Here is a 12,330-nt window from a genome sequence, read left to right as displayed (position 1 = left end):
AGTTTCTGCCAGTTTGCACATCACAGGAAACAGAGGAACACTGCATGGAAGAGCAGAGGAATGGGAAAGAGGTCACCTTGTTCACCATCTACCAAATCACCAGTTTGAGAGTATCTGAGCTTATACGGTGTAACCTTGGTTCTCAACTGGCTTAGTTGACGAACAAATTGGCTCCCGAACGCCACAACCCCGGAAGTGTTCCAGTTTTCGAACATTTTTTGGAAGTCAAACGTCCGATGTGGTTGTCGGCTATTGTTTCCAGGGTGCCTGCGCCAATCAGAAGCCACTCCTTGGTCTTTGAACGTTTCAGGATTCGAACAGACTTCCAGAACGGATTAAGTTCGAGAACCAAGGTACCACTGTGTAATGATTCTGTTTTTAGCAGCTCATTTTAGTCAGTTGCCTTTGATACAGTTGTCTCCAAATATGGTTTTTTGGGGGGAGGGGGCTCTCCCCCCCCCCAGCGCTATTGCATCCACCAACTAGTAGCTGCAGAAGCAGACAAATCCTACAGAACAAAAATTCCAAATTGAAAGAAATACTGATTCTGCAAGGATACTGACAGATCACTTTAGATTCAGATCAAGGATGACCCTGGCAACAGGGATACCTAAAACAGCAGAATTATGAGAGTACATAAGCAGTATATATAAGAAGATTAAAGCAGCCAGAAGAGTAAAGTTATCACATAGGTGCATTTCTTACTTTGGAACGAAGCTTGAGATTTGTGTTGAATCTACTGCAGCCCCAAGATAAAATACGGCCCCTTGGCATAGTCTAGACATGTGTGCATTAGCAGGAGACCATCATCTTGTTACGACATTTTATCCCACTGACCTTATGTCTTTGCCTTTGGTAACACTAAACCTACATTTATCTGTTCGGTGGGAAAGGCTCCAATTCCCACTCTTGTTGTGTAGGCCTTCACTACACCATACACTTCTCCAATATACTGGGGAGGAATACCAAGCCCGGTGCACACACCGCCCACGGTGCAGTTGGAGGACGTCACAAAGGGATATGTGCCTGCCAAATGAAAGAAAGATGAATTACGCATGGGGGAAAACAAATGACTTTTGCTTATTCTATTTCAAGATGGCTTCTCATGTACATTGTTAGATACTTCAAGGTGCTTTAAAATATGGGGATAAGGGACTCCTGGTCATATCAAGGAAGATGAAGGAATGCACAGCACAGAAGATGAAGCACGAGCAAAATTCCACATATATACGCTGACAGAAAAGGACATACACCAGGGATGGAGAACCTGTGGCCCTCCAGATGTTGTTGGACTACAACTCCAAACATTCTGGACCAATGCCCAGGCTGGCAGGGAGTGATGAAAGGTAGATTCTTAACACATTTGGAGAGACACAGGTTCACCTTGCCCTTGCACTATACCCTGTTACAGAATGGGAGAGGCTGAACAGGTGGTTTAGTTGACTGGTAAGAACAGCTAGCTGAACCTTTAGCAGTGTAAAGTATCCTAACTCGCTCAAATTTTAGTAAGTTCTGATTTGGTGCACTTCTCTCAAGCCAACACAAAAATTATGTCACATCTCAGACATCTTCTAATATGCCTGAAGATTCGTGCAGGTGTCACAAATAAGCAGGCGTGCGTATGGAAGAAGAGCTCTGCCTATCCGGTTCAGGATCTTGTTTCCCACACTGGCCAGCCAGATTTCAGTGAAGGTATATCAAGTTTTGTCTCACCTTACCTGAGAAATAGGTATAAAATCTTTCCTACCTCTGCACACACAGGAGATCTTATGAAGGCAGAAAAGTATTATGTTGTACAGGGAGGCGTACCGAAATCAATGTCGAGCAGTGCTGCGTTGGCACCCTCTACAAGAATTTTCTTTGGAGAGCCATGCAGCGCTTCATACATAAAATAAACACCATCTCGGACCATTGGTCTTATTTTTTCAGCATAGCCCTGCAAGATCCAACATATACACAAGGTTAAATCAAATGTTTCTAGAAGATTGGCTGCAAGTCAAGAATAAAAGCATACCAAAAGGCAAACTGGAAAGTAACCATTTCTAAACTGTTAACTAGGTGGAGGGATCTATAAAGAATAAAATCAGGGTAGTTTCCTGTAGGTTTCACCTTACCCAGGACAGTCACACATTTTCAGTGTAATGCCCAAACTGCTATACAAACAGAAGGGATAAAACCCAAGTATGGAAAGTGGTCTTCTGCATTCACAAATCATTTTCAATGGAACTCATACTGTCAACATTATATCTGGTGAAACTAAAGTGTACTTTCATCTTCTGAAATTTAAACATGCCAGACATAATCCCACATATCCATCAAACAGATGCATATTCCTTTCTACTATGCCTTAAAACCCTAGCTGGCACATATGCAGAAAGCTCCTTGGAGCCCCGTAACAGTCAAGACTCATGAACGCCAACAATTGTCATTCACTGTTATGCCCTCTGCCAAGTATCCCTAAGCCCAAGTATAGGCAGGACAATTCAGGCTACATACATCACTACAGAGGCAAATGGCCCCAAACCAAACTTTCAGCCAAACCATAATGTCTAGGAAGTGTCCGCTCACAGTCTCTCCAAAGTGTTTTTGCGCAACTCCCATTCATATTGTGGGGTTGAGCAGTAAAGGTTCCTAGTGAATTGTGACCACAGGTATTGTACAACAAGCAAGCTGGTCCTGGGTATTTTAACAGTGAAAGATTTCAACCACTGTATTACAGTACAGTGCACTATCTTTTCTAGGTAAAATATTTAAATACTCTTGAGATCAATGAAAAGCAATATACTGCATTCCACATACACTATACTCTATCAGTTTCAAATTTCCATTTCAAACTTTTCTATTTCATAGTCTTTGTTATTTATAGAAAATAAAAATCAGTTATATAATTTAGTTATATAACCTTGCTTTATTGTCTTAAACACTGAAGTATTACTAGTTTACCTTTAGTTTTTTTAGTTGTCCTTCTGTGTCAACTTCTAAAGAAGGAAACATCGACTTGTACTGGTGAGCAAGATTCTTAAATCTGTAAAATATCAACAATTTACTAGCACACATATTTTTAAAGTTGGGTCTTATTATATAACGACCTTTGTCTATAGGTCACACAGAATGCCACAAAATGAAAGGATTATCTAAAAAAGATACGGGAGACCCATTTTCAACCTTTGAAGATGGACTGAGCAGTACCCTGTTAAAGCCAACTAGAGACCTCTTGTCCAGGCACCAGTTTGTCTGAAATCACAAATGACAATATTTATATACCTCTATTCCTTATAGCTTCCCAATTCCCCCTACCTGTGTTTAAGGGGTATAGAAGCAGTAAGAAAAAGATTTCACGTTAAGCAAAAATCCCCACCCACTTCTTGCTGTGTGCTTCAGTAGGATACCTTGAAGAAAATTCATCAAAGTCTGAAAGAAGATCACATATCCGAAGTCCTGTCCGTGCCGCTTTGGAAGAATAGGTTGGTCCAATCCCTTTCTTTGTTGTGCCAATACTAGTGAAAGAAGACAAATGAGTGGTATCAAGTCTTGAACTAAGAAGACTTATGGAGACACATACATTTTTAGAATGCATTAGAATAGAAATTGGTTGAAAGTATACTTTTTGCTTGATGACCAAAACCATTAAAAAAGACCCTCCTCCATTTATTTGCCCGTTTCTGTTCTTTTGGCTGAGATGTAAAGGAACGTGGGGCTCCTGTATTTTTAATAGTCATTAAGATTTACTGTATTTTTCTGTCTATAAGACGCCCCCATGTATAAGACACCGCCTATTTTTGGGGACTCAGATTTAAGAAAATGGGGAGAGATGTATCCGTGTATAAGACACCCCCTAATTTTTGACCTTTTTTAAGGGGAAAAACGTAGTCTTATACACAGAAAAACACAGTATTTTCCCCAAAGAAGCTGGCCATGCACACACACAAAAATACAACCTTCTATACAATTACTAAAGATAAATGAATGCTGTCCTTTGTGTCTGATCATACTGTCTTTCTTGTTTCTCCATTTCAAATAAAGAAAATAGTGGCAGTACCACAGATGAAACCCCCCACTTCTTAAGTTAGCGCCTGACTCACTAGTTGAAGACCAATGGCACACTGAATTGAGACCAAGCACTCCTGAAGCCTAACTACGTGGATGAAACAGTGGTGGGAGCAGTGGCAGAAGTAATTACTCACTTTCAAAGTACCCAAATGGCAGCTCTGCCCTTTTTATCTATCACCCTGTCTGTTTTCTCTTACAGGGCACTCTTATTCTGGAGCCCTTTTGACAAAAGGTGACACAGAAATATAAACAATAAGCATAATGGGTAAGATATAAATAAGTTCCCTGACCTCCAGTTCTATGTTGCTATTCCGTCACATACTTGCTAACCAGATTTGTGGTGCTGTGGGGAAACCCAGTTAAATCACAGTTAATTTCCAATATGCTCCCAATCTTCCTTCTCTGGACTTCACATCCACTAGGGGTCAGTCACCCTTCTTTGAGTCTGTGCTTCAGTTACATACTGTTAAGTGTGATTTCTTCCAACAAGGGCATTATTAACAAAGTTTACACTACTGCACAACAAACAATGCACAGGACCAGAAAGCAGGGTACATAAAACTGACTTTTCATGCTGAACTGTATATGCCAACTTCCTACGCTCCAGTAGGCTTGCTTGTTTTCATTACTGCACTGCCAAATCTTTCAGAGCTGTTCTAAATAGGTCGACAAGGTATCACTTTCCAGCTCACTGACCTATCTACTATAACAGCCAGTACGGGGGCATGACAGGGTTGGACTGGGAGGAAGAGAAGCATGACTGCAAGCATAGCCTGGTAAAATACTGGAAACCTTTGCCATCCATCATGAGTGGAAGACGGGTTTTGCTCCTAATAATGAGGTATTCACTTTTACTTGAAGCTGAATTTTCCCTACCACATGCTGTTCAGACACTGTGGGATTCTGGCATACATACAACCTATCTGGAAGATAAACTACTGCAAAGCTTCATGAAGGAGATATGCCTAGGGAACACCGTTGGGTCAGATTCCAACTACAGAAAAGAATGCATCTCCTTCTGTGGCCTGCCTGGGTGGGCTGAGACTAGCTACAGCTGGACTACTTGCTGCATTTTTTATCAAGTCTCAGGGTGTGTATGCAACATTATTTCCATAGAACCATGAGGGCAGATTCCCACATATTGCTACACCTTATCTGATCCAGGATTAGCAGTAGCTTCAGTAACTACAAATATAATGGAGGAGAGGGGGAAATCCCAGCTGCTCTTTTCCCCAATTCCAGTTGCTTCTCCAAGCCCTAAACCAATCAATCAAAGGGTGCTGAATTTGACTAGACCAGATTGCAAATATATTTTGTCTAGTCAACTTCCTTATTAAGGGAAACCTCTTGAACAAAGGGGCAGTGCAGAAGGAGAGACTGCCATACATCAATTTTGTTACCTCTAATATATAGCTCACATAGAGAATCAGACTGGTATTCCAACACCATTATATCTGCCTCCGGACAACTTAATGTCTTTTTATGTCCAGGTTGTACAGGATATCAATAGTGCCCAAATTTCTCATAACTAGGAAGCAACATGTTGCCATTTCTGTGTAGTGTTACGAAGGAAGAGCCACCATGTTCTAAGATGCTGGACTTGTAGCAGAACATCTTGCATGGAGGTGGAAGAGCTAATGAGAAGAGTGGCTTTTGACCCAGGGACAGCCACCACCCTCAGCCTAACCAAGCTCATGAGCATTGCTAACAAACCAGCTGTTTTATCCAGAACAGAAATAATTTGTTCTTTTTTTTATAGACTCTAGATGACCCTGATGTCAAAATGCCTCATTCCATTGTTTTTTTGGCAATATCCCCAATCTTTTGGGGCACCTATCATTGATGCTGATTTCATGCAATGGCAGATGGCCTTTGAAGTCTTTTCCAACTTTATGATTCTGCGATTTCCTGAACTGATCCTTGACTTATTTATTCTGTTAAGCCAGATAATATTTTTTTTAAAACCACAATTATATGCCAGTAGGTACCAAAAACTGAAAGTTCGATTCAGAAATACCATGGCTGATGTGAAAACAATTAAAGGGTTAGGAGTGAGTAAGTGGAACCACTGTTGAGCAAGACTTACTTTCAATTAAAACATACTAAGCAACAGGCTTTGTGGGATTTTTATGGGAAATAAAGCACAATATTGTCATGTGGAACTACTGTTTTAATTCTGCTTCCAGGCGATTGTGAAAGATAACTGCCTTGGCAGCACTGAAGTAGCCTAGAGCAGAAACAACCAGACTTCTTGTGAGATCAGCACCACATATACTACCCCCTTGATATTTTGGTAATTACTTAAGGACAATTAAAACAAAGTTTGCTGGATCAGACTTTTCTGAGCAGGAGCTTCCATTATGTCTGGGGCCCTATTATTCTCTTCAACATCCCACAGCATAATTTTTACTCCATCCAGGAATTCAAAGGGTGCTGTCATGTTGCCTGTGGTCCCTGTAAATCCAGAGTTTGGTCATGCAGAGCTCTCTTGGAAGTCGATATGTATTTATCATTTTTATTTATTAATTAATATGCTGAGGAGATCAAATACAGGGCACCCTATTCTTACAGACTTAAGCCATATCTATGTAGCAGAATTCAGGTATACCAAGATGCATAATTACTTTTTCCCTTCTTGCGCTTGCCGCTGCACTTCTTGAAGTCCATCCACTGCCTGGTGAAAATCAAACACTGTACAGCACAGGAGAAGAATCAAAGGAGACAAAAAACAGTTTGGCTTTCAAGTATCACACACACATTATTTGAGTAGCAAAGAGACCAAGTTAAATAAGCCTTTGTGATTCTCAGTAACATCATTTCTGAGAGTCAAGCAACTGGATCGGATCCAGACATTGGATCCGTGATGTTTATGGAGTGCCTGCTCCAACTGCCTCTGTGTCTACATTTGTTTTGTTACCTTGTTAACACTGTAAGCTATTTATATTTTGGACGATATCTGGGGTTTATTTTCAAGAAACAGCAGCATTAAATGCTAAATACTAAACTGCCAGCAACTTTTAAATGTATCTTAATAAAAAATAATTTCTACTACTGGAAGGTACAGGTAAATGCTCCCTCCTAGTTCTATTAAAATTAATAGGCTTTTGCACCACACTTGGCATTTTAATACTGAAAGTTATTAACAAGAAATTGATGCATATAAAAGGGTGTTGTTATATTATCAATACATAGTACTACTGATATCTAGCAGTTAGTAACTTATGCTAAATATATACACATATATATTTATTAGTATTAATTTTGTTGTATAATGAACTTAATCACAATATTGGCATTCACATAAGGGACTAGTTCAACAGAGGTGCCTGCTGGAGGAAGGGAAGAAGGCAAATTTTGCAGAGCCCATCTCCCCCCTGCAGCTATTCTGGGGTTCCCCCCCTGCTTCAAAAACCCGTAACAGGTATCAGGGAGCTTCAGGAGCAAGGAGTAATTGGCAAGAATCACCTCCCCACCTCCGGTCAACTCAACTCATGGGAAGTATTGATCCAACCCCGTAGATATTAAGCAGGGGGAGGTGGGTTTTTTTAAATTCTTAATTATCGCACTGAGCATATTCAAATAGAGATTACTCGCCATCTGTGTTATGAAACACAAACTCTCCTCAGTGCAAATAATGGGTTTGGATGGCCAACAAAGATCCTGGAAATGCAAAGTGCCTATAATTTGTTTGTATATAAAGACTTTCTCTACCAGACTGCCACTTACCAATGTGTGCCCTGTCTGATATGATGAGTCTTTTCTCCCAGTCTCTTAAACCTGTCAGAAGAAATGCGGCGCCAGTTAGGTTTCTGTTCCCAAGAGGCTACAACACTGAGATATGAGTTTATTCAGCTGTCCCATCAGTTTAAAATTATTTATTTAAAGAAAAGAAACGCAGACACATCAAATGCAGCAAATACACATGTAATGTATTGTGAGCAAAACCAAAACCAAATCAATATGTGCTCCTTATGGAGTGGTTTTTGTTAAGAGGGCAAAGTTCATAGTAAGGAGCCCCCAAGATTGTTGGGTTGTTGTTGTTTTTTTACACACAACTGCCTCCACAGCTATATTCAGCTAACTAAAGCACAAAAATACAGCCATGCTCTGGCTTCCAGGAGTGACTTTTACCTCCTTTCATAGTTGTTGTTTAGTCATTTAGTCGTGTCCGACTCTTCGTGACCGCATGGACCAGAGCACGCCAGGCACTCCTGCCTTCAACTGCCTCCCGCAGTTTGGTCAGACTCATGTTTGTGGCTTCGAGAACACTGTCCAACCATCTCGTCCTCTGTCATCCCCTTCTCCTTGTGCCCTCAATCTTTCCCAACATCAGGGTCTTTTCTTTTTTTTTTTAAATAATTTTTATTAAGGTTTTCCAAATTAAAACAAATAAAATCCAATTCATAAACTTTTTCCAATATCCAGGACTTCCCCTCCCCACCCCCTCTTGTGTTCCAAATCTTCCAAAAAAGGAATAATATTCAACAAATTCTTATTCCCAAAATACACTCATCATCAATAACTCAATTTATCCAAATTTCCATCCCCTAAGGTCGACCTATTCCCTTCCACGAGTTCCCCCCTTTCAAATATAGTACAGATGAAAATAGAATAAAAACAAACAATAATTTTACAACCTTTGGATTCCAAATTTCCCTCCCCTCTTTCCCTGTTGCGTTCCTCCTATCCCTCCACTTCTAATGTCTTCCTGATGAACCCACATTTCACTAAACCCACATTCCTCTGGTTCTTTACCGGTCTTTTTTTTTAAATTACAGATGTCCAATCATAGAAGGAGTCTATCAAAGGGGGCCCATTTCTTCTATCCAGATTTTTATATCCAGGAGTATAAACTCCAATTTTATATCCATAAGCTTGTCAAATCTGGATATCCCAAATGTTCCCACTCCAGTTCTGTCCAGTTCTTGTTGTTTCCTTGTTCTTGTCAATCACTCTCCTCCTTTTTACTTCCCTGTTCCCTCACAGAAATGTTCTTTTTCCAAAGGCTTCTAGTGTCTCTACAGAGGCTTGTTATTCAGGAGCAAAACATTACATCATGTTCCTTTCATTTTTCAACAGATTAATCCATTGTTTCCAGTAAAGTGTAGGCCTCTGTAGACAAAATAATGTTCCATTTCTGTAGTTTCCCAGGAGATTAAAAGTTCTATCCAACTGTTCAAGTTTCCCGTCGAAAACACATGCAATGTCCCTCAGCTCCTCTAGGTGGATTGCAATAACAAAGTTCCCTTCCAGATCACATCCGCCAGTCCAAATAACTTATAAATCCTTATTTGAAACAATTTATCTCCAATTTATAACAAATGTAACCGGCAAAGTCCTCATAACAAAGTCTCAATTTCATTCTTCCGTTTTGACAGCTCTTTGACAGCTGTCAAAACCTCCGTTATTCTTCTCCAGGCATTTTCACGAATCGCTCCAGGGATTCCGGGGGGGTTGCTTTTTAATACGAATTCCACTTTTCTCCTCCAGCTCAATCTTATAAATTTCCCTCGCGAAGTTGCTAGTTCGGCAAGATAAGGTTCCTCTCGATCTTAGTTATCCAGTCCTTTGTTTTGGCTCTTCTACAATTTGGGGGGGGGGGCTGACTTCCTTTTTTCCACCTCCCCCGTTCGCTCCAAATTCTAAAAATTTATCCCTCTTTTTAGTCCATATTCCAATTACTCACGGGTTCTTCTTTTGGGTCCAAATTTTCAATAGAAGAAGTCAGCGCTCTCCGCCGGATGGCATGCGGCTGCGCTCGGCAGGGATAGCAGAGGACTCAAAGCACCACGCTCCTCCCCGGCACCCGATCCGTAGCCTTTAAAAAGGCTCCTTCACGAATCGAGAGGGCGCTGACGGTGCCAGCCGAGTCTCCATGTCCACGGCCTCCGTGGCCGTGGTTTTTAAGGGTCCCCGCATCGCCGGTGCGGTAGGACCCAGCCCCTGCCGAGCAGGCTCCCTCCGGAGCTCGGAGGGAGCCCGCCATTCGGCGATGGCGCCGACCCGGAAGTTCTCAACATCAGGGTCTTTTCCAGGAAGTCTTCTCTTCTCATGAGGTGGCCAAAGTATTGGAGCCTCAGCTTCAGGATCTGTCCTTCCAGTGAGCGCTCAGGGCTGATTTCCTTCAGAATGGAGAGGTTTGTTCTTCTTGCAGTCCATGGGACTCTCAAGAGTCTCCTCCAGCACCATAATTCAAAAGCATCAATTCTTCGGCGATCTGCCTTCTTTATGGTCCAGCTCTCACTTCCATACATCACTACTGGGAAAACCATGGCTTTAACTATACGGACCTTTGTTGGCAAGGTGATGTCTCTGCTTTTTAAGATGCTGTCTAGGTTTGCCATCGCCTTTCTCCCAAGGAGAAGGCGTCTTTTAATTTAATTTAATTTAAACCTTTCATAGTAGGAGTTGTAAAATGCAAAGATAGGAAGCAGTTTTGTGTTAGTTTTTGTTTGTTTGTTTGTATCATTAATTACTCCTCCTTGCATTCAAGGATCTCAATTTTGTGACAGCATATTTACTCAGTTGTGATTTGCAAATGAGGATATGCTACATTAAGAGGCGCCTCCTCTGGATATTGCTGTGGCAGGCAATGTGTGGAACAAATTTCAGGAGCTCCTTATCAGGTGAACATTCTAGCAACTTTCATACAATCTGTTTATTTACTTGTGATTTGGATGTCATGTTTAAATAATAGTATGTCTAAAGCATCTTATTATTTGAATGCATGTAGGCTTAGGCATACTATAACCATGACCTGTAAATTTCCCTGATAAATGTGAAATTACCTGCAATGGGAAAAATACACTGCTTTTAAAGAAAATCAAAACATTACATACAAACCTTTTTTCTCATTTTTTTCAGCTTCTTCAAATAAGCCTGGCAAATGTATGACTACCCCATTCCCTAAAAAAAAAAAATAGAAATGTGTAATCGTGACAGCAAACCATTAAATAGTCATCTTTCAAAGTAATGCACAAAGCATTAGGGTACTAGCAGTTGTCCTAATGCTTAAGTCAGACCAGCTGACAATGGACTGGGTCAAAAACACTTTCCCAACTCCATTAACTGAAGTAATCAGTCATCATCATCACCACCACCACCACCACCACAATACTCTGCCCATCTGGCTGGGTTGCCCCAGCCACTCTGGGTGGCTTAACACATATAAAAACATAAGATCTGTATCCAGGCATAGGCAAACTCGGCCCTCCAGATGTTTCGGGACTACAACTCCCGTCATCCCTGACCACTGGTCCTGTTAGCTAGGGATGATGGGAGTTGTAGTCCCAAAACATCTGGAGGGCCGAGTTTGCCTATGCCTGATCTGTATCCATTCAATGCATTAACTTGGAATGCTACTGAATGGACCTTTCAAACAAGCATACAAGTCCAAACTTAGTAGATCTTCTATAGATTCAGCTCTAAGCAGCTGCTTTGATACGTCAATTCCTATTACTTTTTATAAAACTGCTAATTAAATTCCGGAAGCAATGGCAATCATGCTGAAGATACAGGAGGATTAGAAATGTGGAGGGATGGTAACAGCTGTTCCTTTTGTTCCCAATAACACTCCCCACCCTGACCAAAAAACCCACTATGCAATTGCTTCTCTTTGAATCTTCTGGAAATTTCTTATTTTCCATACTAGTGACAGTCAATAGGTCACCTGTGATATCAAAGGAGGGAAGAAAAAGCTGAGTGATTAATCTTGTCTTACTGTTTAAACTTAACCTGATTCAAGCCGCAGTAGTGGAAACAATAAATGTTATTGCTCACGCAATAAAGAATCCATTTATAGCTGAATTTCCCCAACCTGAATCTCAAGTCTCCAAACAAGACATTTATACTTACCAATTAGAGAAATTGCCTTGGGATTAATTATACCACTAGGGAAGAGGTGAAAATCATATTCCTTCCCATCAACAACCACGGTATGGCCTGCATTATTTCCACCCTGCCAAAACAAATACAAAAAATGATTACTTAAATAATGTTAACCTGTTTTTACTATAAGCAAAGAATGCTATTGATTTGGACTGAAAATATGTGCTCATGTTTTTTTAATCGCATTCATAGTTAACTGAATTTCAGCCTAACTATATTAAGGATTTAAACTAATATTGTTATTCACTGCTCATCCGCTTCAGAGGGGGTGGGGAGGAGGGTGTCACACAATGGAGATCTGCCAAGACAAAAGATGAAGAAAAACAGCACCACTGCCCCCCCCAGTCACTTTACTTCCACTACTACCACTTAGGATTACTCTGTAACTGATTT

At 40.8% G+C, this 12,330-nt stretch overlaps 1 protein-coding gene and 1 long non-coding RNA gene across 3 annotated transcripts in view; one reads left to right on the top strand and one right to left on the bottom strand.

Annotated features, from left to right (window-relative positions):
* Nucleotides 1–12,330, top strand: part of LOC309373047 — a 145,473-nt gene that overhangs the window by 9,705 nt on the left and 123,438 nt on the right. The window contains exons 2-3 of one of the 2 annotated variants that reach the window (XR_014169766.1): nucleotides 4,250–4,315; nucleotides 6,237–6,343. This is a non-coding gene — a long non-coding RNA (uncharacterized lncRNA). Of the gene's footprint in view, nucleotides 1–4,249; nucleotides 4,316–6,236; nucleotides 6,655–12,330 lie in introns of those variants that run through there. The other variant, XR_014169767.1, reaches the window with a different exon arrangement.
* Nucleotides 1–12,330, bottom strand: part of ADSS1 (adenylosuccinate synthase 1) — a 32,391-nt gene that overhangs the window by 4,617 nt on the left and 15,444 nt on the right. The window contains exons 2-9 of the mRNA XM_081913301.1: nucleotides 11,905–12,007; nucleotides 10,894–10,956; nucleotides 7,777–7,827; nucleotides 6,675–6,741; nucleotides 3,390–3,497; nucleotides 2,944–3,025; nucleotides 1,810–1,936; nucleotides 872–1,026 (exon numbers count right to left, since the gene is read on the bottom strand). Of these exons, the coding sequence (XP_081769427.1) occupies nucleotides 872–1,026; nucleotides 1,810–1,936; nucleotides 2,944–3,025; nucleotides 3,390–3,497; nucleotides 6,675–6,741; nucleotides 7,777–7,827; nucleotides 10,894–10,956; nucleotides 11,905–12,007 (756 nt within the window). The remainder of the gene's footprint in view (nucleotides 1–871; nucleotides 1,027–1,809; nucleotides 1,937–2,943; nucleotides 3,026–3,389; nucleotides 3,498–6,674; nucleotides 6,742–7,776; nucleotides 7,828–10,893; nucleotides 10,957–11,904; nucleotides 12,008–12,330) is intronic.

The sequence above is a fragment of the Podarcis melisellensis genome (assembly GCF_964234715.1).
Source record: "Podarcis melisellensis genome assembly, chromosome: 1".
NCBI lineage: Eukaryota > Metazoa > Chordata > Lepidosauria > Squamata > Lacertidae > Podarcis > Podarcis melisellensis.
This window is presented reverse-complemented; position numbering and strand designations above follow the sequence as displayed.